The 18,377-nt window shown below is 42.7% G+C and overlaps 1 protein-coding gene across 4 annotated transcripts in view; it reads right to left on the reverse strand.

Moving 5' to 3' along the window:
- The window catches only part of LOC111971492 (BTB/POZ domain-containing adapter for CUL3-mediated RhoA degradation protein 1-like), a 41,602-nt gene extending 24,643 nt beyond the window's left edge, over window positions 1-16,959 (reverse strand). Inside the window, exons 1-5 of one of the 4 annotated variants that reach the window (XM_070446282.1) lie at window positions 16,891-16,959; window positions 2,722-2,983; window positions 1,918-2,087; window positions 1,542-1,631; window positions 1,144-1,196 (exon numbers count right to left, since the gene is read on the reverse strand). In XM_070446282.1, coding sequence (XP_070302383.1) covers window positions 1,144-1,196; window positions 1,542-1,631; window positions 1,918-2,087; window positions 2,722-2,956 — 548 coding nt within the window. In that variant the 5' untranslated portion in view covers window positions 2,957-2,983; window positions 16,891-16,959. The other 3 variants (XM_023998293.2, XM_023998292.2, XM_023998291.2) reach the window with 3 other exon arrangements.
- Between the last annotated feature and the right edge of the window lie 1,418 nt (window positions 16,960-18,377).

Below are 18,377 nucleotides of genomic sequence, written 5' to 3' on the forward strand. Positions count from 1 at the left end.
CCTATGAGTTAATTAAGAAGCTGAGAATACAAATGGGCATCTATAGAAAGCTGATTCAGTAAAAGTTCCTATCGATCGTAGACTATGGGGACATCTATATGAATACAGCTGCCACTTTAATAAAGCCATGCAGATGCAGTATATAATAGCGCACTGCGCTTTATTACGGCCGACAGTTTTAGTACACATCACTGCATTCTCTACCAGAAAGTTGTTTGGCCCTCTTTGATGTCACGTAGGTTGAATCATTGCTATGTTTTCACTTATAAAAGCTCTTTTACAAAACTCCTGGTTATGAATTTTATGTATATTGACTAAATTATGTATACATTTAAAGTAATGATAGGACTATATCTAACAGAATTCTACCCTGTCTCTGTATAATGATGAAGAATGTTTGTCCATAAGAAAGAGGGACTGTTCGCAGGCAAGGAACTGTGGCAGACAACTTGTGACCACTGTGAAACTGATAACAGGGAAGGAAGTCTCCCCACCCAGGGAGGGGAGAAACCTTGGGCTTGTAGTAGATTGTATAACAGGTGGCAGGATGGGATAAGCAATGTATGAGTCGGAGAAGACTTGTGAACTATATTGTCATTGTCTGAGAGGAGGGACATTTATGATGAAATGAGAGGTATGAGATGATAAGCAGAGCTCTCGTAAATAAACGTTGCTGACTATTGTAGACTGGCCTCTGTCTTTCATTTCAACAAGAAACTTACAAATTATTGCTAGCAGACTGAGTAGTTTAATTAATGTTCAGTTTATGAACATTGAGAACATAATTCTCTTAACACCCCCACTGTACCAAACATCATTACTAAACTTTAGACATGAGTTACCACACCTGGGTCTCAGGGATGGCTAACTCCAGAAATTCCTTTGGTCTCTACTGAGTTAGGTAAATCAGCTTTTAGTTTTCTTGCACCTTATTTGTGGAACAATTTTCAAAATGTTCTTAAATTTGATGTTTTGGAGCCTAGGGCAATTAAGAAAGCTGATTGATGACCTTATTACTGATTGTGTTTGTTTTTATGACAGTGTTTTCTTTCTGCTTGCATTTTGATATGTGTATTTTCTGTAATTCAGGTCTCATCTGTAAAAGAGACCGTGGTCTCAGAAAATGTTAAATTTAAAAATTACCTGGTGTACGAATACTTGTTGTTCCCTCTGTTGTTCTGTAGTTTTACTACAGGCTGTGGGAGACAGGAAACATTAGAACAGTAGCAAATATTTAGCATTTTTAGTTAATTTATTTGGAAAAGTTGAGCTGATGAAAAATGTTGGGGGTCCACTTTAATAATAATACTTTTTGTTTGTATAGTGCTTTTCGGAATACTCAGACACTTTATAAAAAGGCAATAACAAATCTAAACTCACTTGGACTTAAAAATCAGTATGAGAGCTAAAGCTAAGCAATGATACCAGAGCTAAGGTCAGAGATCAAAGTAAGCATTTAAAGTCAAACCAGTCTGCCATCCATAATAGACAGCCTTCCTACCTATGCCTGTCCTCCCTCCCTCCCATCCACCCTCTTTCACCTTCCTGCAGGTGGTTATCATTCTCTGCTCTTCTTTGGTTGAGGTAATCATGGGAATGCGGCATATCCCCTCATAGACATTCCTTTGTTTCTGTGGGACATCAAAGGCATTTGATTCAAATGAACATCTGACTCTGACACTTTGGGCTGTGTATTCAACACACAAACATTGGGATCCAATGTAAGTATTGGAGATTATATGTGCATAATAGTTGTTTGACTCGCATACAGTATATTGCACTTTGAGCTAAACTTATAAGTCTTATCAAAGGCTTTCAAAGACAAACACAAAGAGCGAAGGACATTTAATATTGCTGACACTCAGCTCAGTGCTTTTCACACAATGATCATTTGCTGTGGGTCAGTCTAGGTCTTACCTCCATGGCAGACATGCAGTGCTGGACTAGTCCTTGGACCCTGTAGTACTGAGCTTCCTTCAGAACTTCCTCCAGCTCTCTGTGGGACTCCGGAAGCGGTACCGAGCCGTCCCGCATAAAGTTCAGCACCAAGCCAAAATGGCGACCACACCTGTCCAACACTACCCAGCCTAAGAGAGAGGAAGAATATTCAGAAGGAGTGAGCACTGATAGGCGAGAATCAATCTCATCTAAATGTATTTTTCCCCCCATGTGTCGATTGCTTTAGTAATTCTGAGGATATGGAGAAAACAAAAAGATTAATAAGCCACATCCCATCACACGCTGCAAAGGGGAGTAAATGGTTTGTTTAAAAAAAATGGTGCGCATCGTTATTCAATCTTCGAGGTATGTTTGCACCTATGTGGTGGGTGCGAACTAATCAATATAGGTGTGACCATTTGAAATATCAAATCCAGTGCAGCAGCACACCGCACAAAATTGCCCTCTGAGCCATCATAAATTACAACATTCAACTGGTCGTTCAGTACAGTACTGTTTCCATTAAATTGCATGTTGCACACCGTTATGTCCTGCTGAACACAGCCCAGTGTTTTCAATCCGTTCTTTTGGCTCCCTTAGGACTACATGTTTTCTTCCAGCATTAGCACACCTGATTCACAACCTTGGTGACCATTAGTTGACTAGTTGTATCAAGTGTGGTAGTGCTGGACTGGAACAAAAATGTGCAAGCCTGCATGATCCTAGAATAACATATTTGGAAACACTGGCATAGATAAATAATACACAAAGGTCCATACTTACCCTCCGAATCTATGGTGACCTCTGCTCCTCCATTGCACATGCTCCTTAGTAGGCTGTCCTCTTTGCTCAGGGTCTGTACCGTGGTGTAATGCAGGGAGCCCCCAACATTCAGCTTTACATATTTACTCCCCGCCAGACCCCCTCCAACCCCCTTCTCCTCGCTGCCCCGGCCAGGGGACTGGGTGGCAGGGACGGATGCAGCTGCCACACTCCCTGCGGAAGCCTCAGCAGACATCAGGCTTGCTTGCAGTTACAGAAGTTCCTGATTTAAAAACAGGAGACCTCAGTTGGGGGATGTGATTTCAATTGAATTATCAAAAACAAATACAACTGTCAACATACAACAAAAATGAGGTGGATGTTAGAGGTGTAACGGTACACGGGGACCTCTGTTAGGACCACACTGTGAACCCGAATGAATACATAAATTGTTTTAATTCCAAATGAAAACACTAGGCCTATAGGCTATGCCTACGTTGAGTTGTAGGCCTATTAAATCTAAGCTAAGAAAATGTTCAAGCTATTCCGTAAAAAAAAAGAGCCTACGATTACGTTGTAATCAAAATTTGCATCTTAATTGATGCATTTCAAACTGTCCTTTTGTGAGGCGCAGCCGGAAACTAGTGGTGGAAGGGTCTACAGACAATTATGGACTACAAAGGAAAAACAAGTCAAGTCGCAGTCCCCAAAGTCTTGCTTTTGAACAAGCTAAACACCTTCTTCGTCCACTTTGAGGATAACAGTGCCACCGACGCGGCACAATACCAAGAACTGTGGGCTCTCCTTCTCCATGGCCGACGTGAATAAGACATTTAAGCATTTACGGACATATTCAATCTCTCCCTATCCCAGTCTGCTGTCCCCATATGCTTCAAGATGTCCACCATTGTTCCTGTACCCAAGAAAGCAAAAGTAACTGAACTAAATGACTATCACCCCGTAGCACTCACTTCTGTCATCATGAAGTGCTTTGAGACTAGTGAAGGATCATATCACCTCTACCTTACCTGACACCCTAGACCCACTTCAAATTCCTTACCGCCCCAATAGATCTACAGACGATGCAATCGTCATCACACTGCCCTATCCCATCTGGACAAGAGGAAAACCTATATAAGAATGCTGTTTATTGACTATAACAACTCAGCATTCAAAAACATAGTACCCTCCAAACGCATCATTAAGCTCGAGGCCCTGAGTTGAACCCCGCCCTGTGCAACTGGGTCCTGTACTTCCTGATAGGCCACTGATCCTCAACACCGGGGACCCACAAGGATGCGTGCTCAGCCCCCTCCTGTATTCCCTGTTCACCCATGACTGTGTGTCCACGCACACCTCCAACTCAATCACCAAGTTTGCAGACAACAACAGTAGTAGGCCTGATTACCAACGATGACGAGACAGCCTGCAGGGAGGAGGTGAGGGCCCTGGGATTGTGGTGCCAGGAAAATAACCTCTCAATGTCAACAAAACAAAGGAGCTGATTGTGGACTTCAGGAAGCGGCAGAGGGAGCACCCCCCTATCCACATCGACGGGACTGCAGTGAAGAAGGTGGAAAGCTTCAAGTTCCTCGGGGGAAACATCACTGACAAACTGAAATGGTCCACCCACACTGACAGTGTGGTGAAGAAGGTGCAACAGCGCCTCTTCAACCTCAGGAGGCTGAAGAAATTTGGCTTGGCACCTAAAGCCTTCACAACCTTTAACAGATGCACAATTGAGAGCATCCTGTCGGGCTGTATCACCGCCCGGTACGGCAACTGCACTGCCCGCAACTGCAGGGCTCTCCAGAGGGTGGTGCGGTCTGCCCAACGCATCACCGGGGGCAAATTACTTGCCCTCCAAACACCTACAGCACCCGATGTCACAGGAAGGCCAAAAAGTTCATCAAGGACAACAACCGCCCGAGCCACTGCCTGTTCACCCCGAGTCCGAGAGACTGAAAAACAGCTTCTATCTCAAAGCCATCACTAGCACATTAGAGGCTGCTGCCCTATATACATAGACTTCAAAACATTGGTCACTTCAATAATGGAACACTAGTACCTTTAATGATGTTTACATATTTTGCATTACTCATCTCATATGCTCTGGCTGGGCCACTCAATGACATTCAGAGACTTGTCCCGAAGCCACTCCTGCATTGTCTTGGCTGTGTGCTTAGGGTCATTGTCCTGTTGGAAGGTGAACCTTCGCCCCAGTCTGAGGTCCTGAGCGCTCTGGAGCAGGTTTTCATTAAGGATCTTAAGGATCTCCGTACCTGTTCATCTTTCCCTCGATCCAGACTCGATCAAAACATCCCAAAAGCATGATGCTGCCACCATCATGCTTCACCGTAGGGATGGTGCCAGGTTTCCTCCAGACATGACGCTTGGCATTCAGGCCAAAGAGTTCAATCTTGGTTTCATTAGACCAGAGAATCTTGAGTCTCACGGGCTGTCGTGTGCCTTTTACTGAGGAGTGGCTTCCGTCTGGCCACTCTACCATAAAGGCCTGATTGGTGTAGTGCTGCAGAGATGGTTGTCCTTCTGGAAGGTTCTCCCATCTCCACAGAGTAACCATCGGGTTCTTGGTCACCTCCCTGACCAAGGCCCTTCTCCCGATTGCTCAGTTTGGCGGCCAGCTCTAGGAAGAGTCTTGGTGGTTCCAAACTTCTTGCATTTAAGAATGATGGAGAAAACTGTATTCTTGGGGACCTTCAATGCTGCAGAAATGTTTTTCTACCCTTCCTCAGATCTGTGCCTCAACACAATCCTGTCTCGGAGCTCTACGGACAATTCCTTTGACCTCATGGTTTGGTTTTTGCTCTGACATGCACTGTCAACTGTGGGACCTTATATAGACAGGTGTGTACCTTTCCAAATCATGTCCAATCAATTGAATTTACTACAGATGGACTCCAATCAAGTTGTGGAAACATCTCAAAGATGACCAATGGAAACAGGATGCACCTGAGCTCAATTTCGAGTCTCATAGCAAAGGGTCTGAATACATATACATACACACATGCTTCCCAAAATGTCTAAAAACCTGTTTTCACTTTGTCAATATGGGGTATTGTGTAGATCGATGAGGAACATAATTTTTTTTAATCCATTTTAGAATACGGCTGTAACAAAATGTTACGATCCTAACGATATGTTTGTTCAACATTTTGGCAGGTATCTAGCTCCACATTCATACATAATAGATACCATTTACCAGACATTTTTATCCAAAGTGACTTACAGGGCTGCTTGCATACATTTTATGTATGGGTGGCCCCGGGAAGCGAACCCACAACCCTGGCGGTGCAAGCGCCATGCTCTACCAACTGAGTCATACAGGACCATACTCCAGCTCCTCATGAAAGTGAATTTATTCTAGACACAGATTTAGATGAAGGTAGGCTAATTCGCTTGCCTCATGTATTGTTTCTTTTGAGGAGCAAAACTTCTCCCGACATTTATGCCACAACACTTGAACAATCAAAATAAACAATCTACATTTGTCTTTTTATTTTGTTATGATCTGTCACTCAGTAAACATGTCTGGGCGAGAATAAATAATAACAGCAAGCAAGCATGGGCTTGGATCACAACAGACGTCGTCAGCAATGGAATAATTATACGAACAAAGTAGGCCTACTAAACAACGCCAAGTACAGACAAAAACAACAATATGGCCTCAGCTAAGTCGACAGGAAACAACTAAACTGACCAAAAATATAAACGCAACATGCAACTATTTTTTTTATTTGAATGAGTTACAGTTCATAAGTCAATTWAAAAAATGCATTATGCACTAATCTATGGATTTCACATGACTGGGAATACAGATATGCCTCGGGTTGGTCACAGATATATATTTTTTAAAGGTAGGGGCGTGGATCAGAAAACCAGTCAGTATCTGGTGTGACCACCATTTGCCTCATGCAGCGCGACACATCTCCTTCGCATAGAGTTGATCAGGCTGTTGACTGTGGTAGTTATTGGCAGTAGAAAGGCCTTACTGAAGAGCTCAGTGACTTTCAATGTGTCATAGGATGCCACCTTTCCAACAAGTCAGTTCGTCACATTTCTGCCCTACTAGAGCTGCCCCGGTCAACTGTAAGTGATTTTATTGTGAAGTGGAAATGTCTAGGAGCAACAACGGCTCAGCCGCGAAGTGGTAGGCCACACAAGCTCAAACAGGACAGCCAAGTGCTGAAGTGTGTAGCGCAAAATAAATCACCTGTCCTCGGTAGGGCTGACCCCAATTAGTCGAGTGGTCGATTGTTTGGTCGTTATGCTGTTGGTCGACCGAGATTGTTTTAGTCGAGCAGTAACAAATAAATAAATAAAATCATATACAGTGGGSAGAACAAGTATTTGATACACTGCCGATTTTGCAGGTTTTCCTACTTACAAAGCATGTAGAGGTCTGTAATTTKTATCATAGGTACACTTCAACTATGAGAGATGGAATCTAAAACAAAAATCCAGAAAATCACTATTGTATGATTTTAAGTAAAATTAATTTGCATATTGTACAACATACGTATTTGATACATCAGAAAAGCAAACTTAAATTTGGTACAAAACCTTTGTTCGCAATTACAGAGATCATACGTTTCCTGTAGTTCTTGACTAGGTTTGCACACACTGCAGCAGTGATTTGGCCTACTCTCCCTACAGATCTTCTCCAGAATTCCTTCAGGTTTCGGGCTGTCGCTCGGGCAATTACGGACTTTCAGCTCCCTCCAAAGATTCTTCCTTGGGTCAGGTCTGGAGACTGCTAGGCCACTCCCAGGACCTTGAGATGTTCTTACGGACCACTCCTTAGTTGCCATGGCTGTGTGCTTCGTGTCGTTGTCATGCGGAAGACCCAGCCCACGACCCCATCTTCAATGCTCTTACTGAGGGAAGGAGGTTGTTGGCCAAGATCTCGCGATAATGGCCCCATCCATCGTCCCCTCAATACGTGCAGTCGTCTGTCCCCTTTGCAAAAAGCATCCCAAAGAACTGATGTTCCCACCTCCATGCTTCACGGTTGGGATGTGTTCTGTGGGTTGTACTCATCCTTCTTCTTCCTCCAAACAGCGGCGAGTGGAGTTAGACCAAAAAGCTCTATTTTTGTCTCATCAGACCACATGACCTTCTCCCATTCCTCCTCTGGATCATCCAGATGGTCATTGGCAAACTTCAGACGGGCCTGGACATGCACTGGCTTAAGCAGGGGACCTTGCGTGTGCGCTGCAGATTTTAATCCATGACGGCGTATGTGTTACTAATGGTTTTCTTTGAGACTGTGTCCAGCTCTCTGTCAGGTCATTGACCAGGTCCTGCCGTGTATTCTGGCTGATCCCTCACCTTCCTCATTGATCATTGATGCCCACGAGGTGAAATCTTGCATGAGCCCCAGACCGAGGGTGATTGACCGTCATCTTGAAACTTCTTCCATTTTCTAATAATTTCGCCAACAGTTGTTTCCTTCTCACCAAGCTGTGTTGCCTATTGTCCTGTAGCCCATCCCCAGCCTTGTGCAGGTCTACAATTTTATCCCTGATGTCCTTACACAGCTCTCTGGTCTTGGCTATTGTGGAGAGGTTGGAATCTGTTTGATTGAGGTGTGGGACAGGTGTCTTTTATACAGTAACGAGTTCAAACAGGTGCAGTTAATACAGGTAATGAGTGGAGAACAGGAGGGCTTCTTAAAGAAAAACTAACATCTGTGAGAGCCGGAATTCTTACTGGTTGGTAGGTGATCAAATACTTATGTCATGCAATAAAATGCAAATTAATTATTTAAAAATCATACAATGTGATTTTCTGGATTTTTGTTTTAGATTCCGTCTCTCACAGTTGAAGTGTACCTATGATAAAAATGACAGACCTCTACATGCTTTGTAAGTAGGAAAACCTGCAAAATCGGCAGTGTATCAAATACTTGTTCTCCCCACTGTATATGTCCATCTCAGTGAACTAATCAACTGCGGAGGCCTAGACTAAAAGCCAATTTATGTTTGATTCTAAAATGTGGTCGGAGGCTCCATATGGAGGGTTGGACGCAATTGCGGAGCCTCTAGAGGCATGCAGAGGCCAAATCGAGCTCTGTACCGCATCACCATGCACCTCCCAAATGTTGTAGCAATGCGGAGTGCTCTGTATAGCTCAGCATTGGTAGGTGGGGGCAGTACATCCTGTATAAACACAAACTCACTTCCTTGACAACAGCTCTGCACTGCTCCGAGAAGCAAAAGTATGAATGCCCTGACTTCTGCTGAGGCCGTATCACYGTAAAAAGCCAATGCAGACGTCGGATTGACCATGCGCCCAGATGCACAATGCACTTCTCTCCAGAATGCACTCTCTCCCACCAATTTGTGCACATTCATTGTTTCATAATTTAAATTGTATTCATTGTTTGAGTTTGATTGTTAGTGTATATCAATTCCCCATTACCTATATCACCAGTAGTACACTTACTGTTAATTGCTATAATTTCTAATATACAATGTTTGCTACTTTGGTTAGAGTCATTTATTTTACTGCGTTAAATATTATTATTCCATTCCTGTTCTTATTGCCGGAGTGGACACATAGGTTGTGCACTCTGCAAACAATGCTACACTTGTGAGAAACAAGTTTTAGTTTACTAAATTCCATTTACAAGTTCTGTCAATTTAGTCATTGTCTTTTGTTTGGAGTGCTCCTGTCAATGTTGAGTAAGGACACGCATGCATAGAAGTAGGCCTATAGGCTACCTGGCCTGCGCACAAACTTAGGCATATAAAATGTGCCCATTTGGGGATCTGATAGTATTTGTGAGTGGCTTAACGCACCACTAACGACCTGTGGAGCTTCTCAAAGTAATGTTTTCTTCACCTCAAACAGCAAGCAAACAAAGTCTGTTTTTACCTAAATTGAGAATTACAATAGAAGCTGTTTTTCAGTCTGTCAATGCCATCAGGCTGTTAAACAGCCATTACTAACAGAGTGGCTGCTGCCAACATACAGACTCAAATCCCTTGCCACTTTAATAAATGGATTAAATAATGGTATCACTAGTCACTTTAAATAACGCCACTTTAATAATGTCTACATATCCTACATTACGCATCTCATATGTATTTACTCTGTTCTATACCATCTACTGCATCTTGCCTATGCCGCACGGCCATCGCTCATCCATATATTTATATGTATATATTCTTATTCAACCCTTACATTTGTGTGTATAAGGTAGTCATTGTGAATTTGTTAGATTACTTGTTAGATATTACTGCTCTGTCGGAACTAGCACAAGCATTTCACTACACTCGCATTAACATCTGCTAACCATGTGTATGTGACCAATAAAATTTGATTTGATTTAGTTCCTCAATATGTTTGAAAAATCTTTCCAGCTCTCTCCCTTTCGAAAACCACTCAGCTTGAAAGGAAAAAATGACATGCTCCGATCCAGTGTAAACGTCATGAAATAGGCTTCTTATCAGTGCTCGACTTGGACTGAAAAAGGTTCCGGTACTCATTTTGGGTGCTGGTACTGTTTATATTTACGTGCAGGAGATCCACAATACTTTTGATCTAATATTCTATAAGAGGAACAGGAGCTCAAGCAGTAACAAATGTGAATATTTTATACAATGTTGCAAGTTCGCCAGCGCAAGCTTTTGGCAGGACACAAGTTAATAGTCGATAAGTTCGTTGCAGACAGGCCATGTGTAGCCAATGCGATTTATAGGATTTTTTTTAATATATTATATTATAGGATATTATAGGATATTTTCTACCTGCAGGCTACAATGTTTTTATTTGTTGTCTTTATGTAAGCTATTTTTACATAGTTGGCAATGGCAATAGAAGTTACTTTTTAGGATTGCATCATTTTGATCTAGATTTCGATTAACCACATGACAATGATTAAGATATGAAGACGTTATTATAAATTAAACTAAACTGTTTCACGAAAATGTGCATATGAAAACCATAACTGGCACGCAGATCGGTAGAAATGGTAAGATAAATTGGCATTCCACATGAGAAAGGTTGCAGACTCCTTGTGTAGCCCATTACCGGCAACTTTAGGAGAGAAATGGCTGAATCTGCAAAAGCCAGCAGGAGCAGGAGAATAGTTGGGTCAGATTAAGATTTTTTTCCTTCTGGTTATCTCGATCTCTGATGCCCTTTTGAGGCATCAAACCCTAAGCTTAAAGCATCAGACAAGCTCAATGCACATAGTTGATTTTATTAAAACACGTAGGGTGTCTACATATGTGACCCGATTCAGGAAACTAGGCGTATGTCGCAAGTCACGACTTCACAGGAGAGCTGTTTGAACGTAAAATGTATTTTTATCAAAATGCAACGTCATGAGTTGTGATTAAGGTCCATTGTTTAGCTAGCTACATGTCTTAACAAAAGACCACTAATTTTGATAAAGTATTTGCCTTTCAAGTTAGTGTACTGTTAGCTAGCTAGCTAACGTTAGCTGGCTGGCTCACTAACTGACGTTACGTCATGCGTTGGGATTCATTGTTTACCTAGCTAGCGATCTAGCTACATTTCTTAACAAAATACTYTCATTTTAGTGTGCCAGAGAGCAGAAAAACTGATTAATTTTTTAATGCTTAACACTCGTTGAATATGTCCGGTGTCAGTAAATGTTGGCAACAAAGCGTAATTAAATTGTTGCCAGCAGCACAGTTACAGTCACCAACGCTCTGGATAACATGAAAACTGCCTAACCAGCTCTGCTTGGGGGAGTTAAATTGTCAGAGTGGGGTCCGTTCTCTCATTATGTGTCTGGAAGTAGCTAGCCAATGTTAGCTAGTTAGCTGCTAGTTAGCTTGGGTGATTGACTGCTGTTGTGAGGTCAGAGCTTTCAGATCAACCCTACTTATTGGCCAGAGCATCCAGGGGGCGCTCTGAATGCGAAACGCTCTGAATTTACGAACGGTCAATCTGACTGCACAGATTGCAGTCACCAACGCTCTGGATAACATAACAGCCTAACCAGCTCTACGATGGCAAGTAATGTTCAGTGAGCTGTTCTCTCTCTCTCTCTTAGATGTCTGTAAGTAGCTGGCAAGTTTAGTACAGAACGCACGGATCAACCCTTAAAGAGATGGGTGGGGCTAAGGCTTAAGAGGGTGTGAACAATGCTGAATGGGTGTAGACAAAGAAGGGCTCTCCAATAGTAGTACTAAAACATTGAAAGACAGTTTTCAAAAGTTTACAAGTTGATCAACATTCAAAGCAGAATTACTTTCCCATTGTTTCCTCAAATGCAATGTATGATATAGCATTTTGTAGTAGTTTACTTTTATTCAATGTAAAAAAACAGAAATTCAAATGTTGCGACATATGACAGAATCCAGGTGGTGAGTCACATATTGAAAACTACACATTTAAAAATTGAGAAATCACCTTTCGGGCGACCAACATTTATTTTTTGAGTCGGGAGCAGCCTTGGTCCTCGGTTGCAACACTCACTACCGAGTTACAAACGGCCTCTGGAAGCAACGTCAGCACATAACTGTTCGTCAGGAGCTTCATGAAATGGGTCTCCATGACCGAGCAGCCGCACACAAGTCTAAGATCGCCATGCGTAATGCCGAGCGTCGGCTGGAGTGGTGTAAAGCTCACCGCCATTGGACTCTCCAGCAGTGGAAACATTCTCTGGAGTGATGAATCACGCTTCACCATCTGGCAGTCAGACGGACGAATCTCGGTTTGACGGATGCCAGGAAACGCTACCTTCCCCAATGCAAAGTGACAACTGTAAAGTTTGATGGAGGAGGAACAATGGTCTGGGGCTGTCTTTCATGGTTCGGGCTAGGCCCCTTACTTCCAGTGAAGAGAGAACTTAACACTACAGCATACAATGACATTCTAGACGATTCTGAAGCTCCCAACTTTGTGGCAACAGTTCGGGGAAGGCCCTTTCTTATTTCAGCATGACAATGCCCAGTGCATAAAGCGAGCGCCATACAGAAATGGTTTGTCGAGATCCATWTGGAAGAACTTTACTGGCTTGCACAGAGCACTGACCTCAGCCCCATTGAAAACCATTGGGATGAACTAGAACGCCGACTGCGAGCCAGGCCTAATCGCTAAACATCCGTGACCAACATCACTAATGCTGGTGGCTAAATGGAAGCAAGTCCCYGCAGCAATGTTCCAACATCTAGTGGAAAGTCTTCCCAGAAGAGCGGAGGCTGTCATAGCAGCAAAGTGGGGGGACCAACTCCATATTAATCCCCATGATTTTGGAATGAGATGTTGGACAAGCAGGTGTCCACATACTTTTGGTCATGTAGTGTATATAGAAGGACATTCCATTATTTAAACAGTTCAGACCAGTAGCTAGCTATGCTGAAACCTGCCATCTAGTAGGGACTTTTTTTTAATCTCAAAATTAAAATATTGAGAAGTATATGTGATTAATTAGACACGGCAAAATTATTCAATGTACAAAAGGAGTGTACAAAACATTAGGAACCGCTTCCTAATATTGGGTTGCCCCCCCCTTTCGCCCTTCAGAACAGCCAGACCAGCCAGCCCAATTCGTCAGGGCATGGACTCTACAAGGTGTCGAAAGCAATCCCAGGGATACTGGTCCATGTTGTGGTCACGCTCTCTGTAGCCGATGTGAGCAAGACCTTTAAACAGGTCAACATTCACAAGACCACGGGGCCAGACGGATTACCAGGATGTGTACTCAGAGCATGCGCAAACCAACTGGCAAGTGTCTTCACTGACATTTTCAACCGGACCAGGTCAACATTCACAAGACCACGGGGCCAGACGGATTACCAGGATGTGTACTCAGAGCATGCGCAAACCAACTGGCAAGTGTCTTCACTGACATTTTCAACCTGTCCCTGATGGAGTCTGAAATATCTACATGTTTCAAGCAGACCACCATAGTCCCTGTGCCTAAGAAAGTGAAGGTAACCTGCCTAAATGACTACCGCCCCGTAGCACTCACGTTGGTAGCCATGAAGTGCTTTGAAAGTCTGGTCATGGCTCACGTCAACACTATCATCCCGGAAACCATAGACCCACTCCAATTCGCATACCGCCCCAACAGATCCACAGATGACGCAATATCAAATGCACTCCACACTGCCCTTTCCCACCTGGACAAAAGGAACACCTATGTGAGAATGCTGTTCATTGACTACAGCTCAGCGTTCAACACCATAGTGCACACAAAGCTCATCACTAAGCTAAAGACCCTGGGGCTGAACACCTCCCTCTGCAATTAGATCCTGGACTTCCTGACGGGCCACCCCCAGGTGGTAAGGGTAGGCAACAACATCTGCCACACTGATGCTCAACACGGAGACCCCTCAGTGGTGCATGCTTAGTCCCCTCCTATACTCCCCGTTCACCCACGACTGCGTGACCAAGCACGACTCCAACACTATCATTAAGTTTGCGGACGACACAACGGTGGTAGGCCTGATCACCGACAACGATGAGACTATAGGGAGGTCAGAGACCTGGCAGTGTGGTATCAGGACAACAWCCTCTCCCTCAATGTGAGCCAGACAAAGGAGATGATCATGGACTACATAAAAAGGAACCATTCTTAATACACACAGGAAACTGTTGACCGTGAAAAACCCAGCAACATTGCAGTTCTTGACACCCTTAAACCAGAGCTCCCGTTCAAAGGCACTTAAATCTTTTGTCTTGCCAATTCACCCTCTGAATGGCACACACATACAAAATCCATGTCTCAAATCTTTTTTTAACCTGTCTCCTCCCCTACCCTGATTGAAGTGGATTTAACAGGTGCCCTCAATAAGGGATCATAGTTTTCACCTGCATTCAACTGGTCAGTCTGTCATGGAAAAAGTAGCTCTTCCTAATGATTTGTACACTCAGTTTAGATTGTAGAAGGCGTCTACAAATCCTCATCTAAACAACCATGTAGATAGGGTATTCTAAGTTTCCGTGTGGCCTTTGAATAGTGTAAGTTTAAACATCTCTACACGCCAAACGCTCCCTGTTCTATTGATTACAGCGTGATATTGATGGAAGTGATTAACAAAAAAAGTGTTGCATTACACTTACCGCTTTGGTGACCCACTTGAATCAAAATGCAACACTTCAAAATGTAGCTAGCCGTCTTCTACAAATTGTCCTCTAATCAGTGATGTACACATTATTCCCATATTTCGTGTGATTTTTGACCGGTGTTAGTTTTAACAGGACGTGCATATTTCTGCATATTGGTTATTGATGCAGACATTTTAAAACTGTTTTAACATTGGGCTATATCAATATGTCTAGTCAACAGGAAGCAGAGACACTGTCATTTTCAATTTAAATTTTAAGATTAGAACTTTTGCCTTGTGACTGGCACAGCGGTCTAATGCTTTGAACACACCTACAGCGTCATTGCATTTTGGTACACCAGAATTACATTAATTTCCAATAAAACGCTGAGTTTGCCTTGCAGYATTGCGTTGCAGAGGCAGTTGCGGTGCATACGTTGGATTTATTGAACCTATGCATCAAATTGTATGCGTAGACTGCTTGACAGAAATGGTAGAAGGTGRATGTTTAACTTTTGTTGCATACATATCCAGATGCTGGGTACTATTTTGCACAATGACACTGTCGGTGTGTTCGAAGTATAAGAGAAAAGTGTTTTATTTATTTAAAAGGAATGTAACTTTTAACATTAAACTTTAGATATTGTAAGAATTATTCTTTACAAGGCTAGAGTCCTCTTACACCGTTTAAGCTAGAAACGTCTTCCAAACTTTAAAATGTGTAGAATGGTCTGGAATAGTGTGCTTGCATACAACTTTGATAGATTTTATAACTTTTGGTCCTCCATCCACTTTCATGGGATTTCCTCCGCATTCTGAAGGTCCCATTGTGACATCACTCCTAACTTCTATTCACCATATATAATGTTACTTTTAACACATATCAGCTACTTTGACCACTTTCCCAACAACTTGGACAAAATGAGAGTGCATGAAACCTTCCTCTACTCTATTTAAAATCTCAAATCAGAACACAATTACTCTCTGGTACCGACCAAAACTGGCAATTGAGTGGACACAAAATATTTTAAAAAGGTGAAGCAAGTCACAATTTTTCTTCATGTTAAATTATAATCTACAGTAGTTTCCAATGATATTGTATCTACTTAAATGAGGTAAAACTGCTGGATGAGTACATAAACGTGCTGTGATTGATTTATTTGGACGATTTAGCTACCAGAAATCAACTAAACGTGTTTGCCAGTATCATTTCCAGGTGAAATGGGTATCAACGTTAGCTAGTTAGTTTTCCAGACACTGCAAGACAGCTTGCCAGACACATTAAAGACAGCTAACCCGCTAACGTTGGCTAGCAACGTAGCTCACTACAATCACACAAGCTAACTTACTGGTTAGTAGTGGCTTACTAGCTACATTCACTAAAGTTAGTTTCAAGCTACCGTACCGTCTCTGATTGGATGCTAAAGACAAGCCTTTCAAGCTACCGTACCGTCTCYGATTGGATGCTAAAGGAAAGTCGTTAGCTACTCACCAGGCTAGCTAACGTTAGCGGTTAACTGTTGTGGTGGTTCCAAATCTCCAATGCTATTAAAATGTTAATTTAAAACAACGTCAACGGAACAAGAAAACACTTAACTAGGTTGCTAGCTAATTGTATGAATCAGGGAAATACTGTGGTTAGTTAGGACGGGGTCATTTTTACATGTTTAGCTTGCTTGACAAGACTAGCTTCTTATTCGATTAGGTTTAATGGCCGTTGGCATCCACTAAATGTTGCATTACCGCCACCTACTAGACTGGAGTACCATTATACTTAGCTTGAAAAAAAAATACATAAGTAAACAAATAGCCTACCATCACAAAATAATATACAATTATAAAAAAATAACACCACCCTACTCCACTATTTAAATATATTTAGTCCTACCTCAGGGCAACAACCTGAAAGGATGGGACACCACCACTTAACACATCCTGTAACTCTTCTGATGTCAAGTCTTGCACACCCTAATACCTCTCTGCAGCTGCCACCACAACCTCAATTTTCTGCGACTTACGTTCCATCCCTGCAGTACAGTTGATAACCATTGCTATACACGCAAAAAAATCCAATCTTACTGAAACATATATCACTTGTTGACCTATCCTTCTGAACTGGTACAGATCTACTACTCACACCACTCCTCTCAGGATCCCTCCCCTTGACCCATCTTCCTCTACTACTTTCTTCACTGCCTCAGCATATGACAACTTCTGCACTACTCTAACCCTGGAAACGTCAACCTGCCTCTTTCGCACGGGTGATATCTGATCCCCAGCCCCATGGGAACTCCTACAATTAACACATACCACTACTTTCCCCAATGCTACACATTCCTTTGTCTCATGCTCTTCTGCACACTTCTCACACCTGGAACCTCCCTCATACACACTGCTGCCACATGCCCATAAGCTAGACACCTGTAACAACGTAATGTACAGTGGCAAGAAAAATAATGTGAACCCTTTGGAATTACCTGGATTTCTGCATAAATTGGTCATCAAATTCGATCTGATCTTCATCTAAGTCACAAAATTTCATTACCAATTTATGCAGAAATCCAGGTATTTCCAAAAGGTTCACATACTTTTTCTTGCCACTGTATTCGGCACAAAAGCTTGTACAGAATAACTAATATATTCTAACAACATTTTGAGAGCAAAACAATTCACYTTTCTTGCCCCCAGAGCACCTTCTCCCTCTGACCAGCAGAAACACAAACAATTATCACAAGACCACTTCTGGTTACCCTCACCGAATCCACATAAATGGATGATTATACCAAATATGTTTTTTTATAACTAACACTGTTCTAACTGTGATTATACTGTATGGCCTAGTCTAGTGGCTTATCCTCATGTGTTTTGTCATAGTAGCACCCTCAAGTGGCTGAAAGCCTCATGTGTCTTATCCTAGTTCTGTGAAACCATAATGCTAAACTCAGCAAAATAAGAAACGTCCCTTTTTCAGGACCTTGTCTTTCAAAGATAATTAGTAAAAATCCAAATATCTTGACAGATCTTCATTGTAAAGGGTTTAAAAACTGTTTCCCATGGTTGTTCAATGAACCATAAACAATGAATGAACATGCACCTGTGGGACAGTCGTTAAAACACTAACAGCTTACAGACGGCAGGCAATTAAGATCACAAGTATGAAAACTTAGGAGACTAAAGAGGAAAAATGCCCAGGGTCCCTGCTCATCTGCATGAACATGCCTTAGGCATGCTGCAAGGAGGCATGAGGACTGCAGATGTGGCCACAATTGCAATGTCCGTACTGTGAGACGCCTAAGACAGTGCTACAGGGAGACAGGACGGACAGTTGATCGTCCTCACAGTGGCAGACCACGTGTAACAACACCTGCACAGGATCGGTACATCCGAACATCACACCTGCAGGACAGGTACAGGATGGCAACAACAACTGCCTGAGTTATTCAAGGAATGCACAATCCCTCCATCGGTGCTCAGACTGTTCACAATAGGCTGAGAGAGGCTGGACTRAGGGCTTGTAGACATGTTGTAAGGCAGGTCCTCTCCAGACATCACCGGCAACAACGTCGCCTATGGGCACAAACCCACCGTCGCTGGACCAGACAGGACTGGCAAAAAGTGCTCTTC

This window comes from Salvelinus sp. IW2-2015, linkage group LG13 (assembly GCF_002910315.2).
Source record: "Salvelinus sp. IW2-2015 linkage group LG13, ASM291031v2, whole genome shotgun sequence".
Taxonomy (NCBI): domain Eukaryota; kingdom Metazoa; phylum Chordata; class Actinopteri; order Salmoniformes; family Salmonidae; genus Salvelinus; species Salvelinus sp. IW2-2015.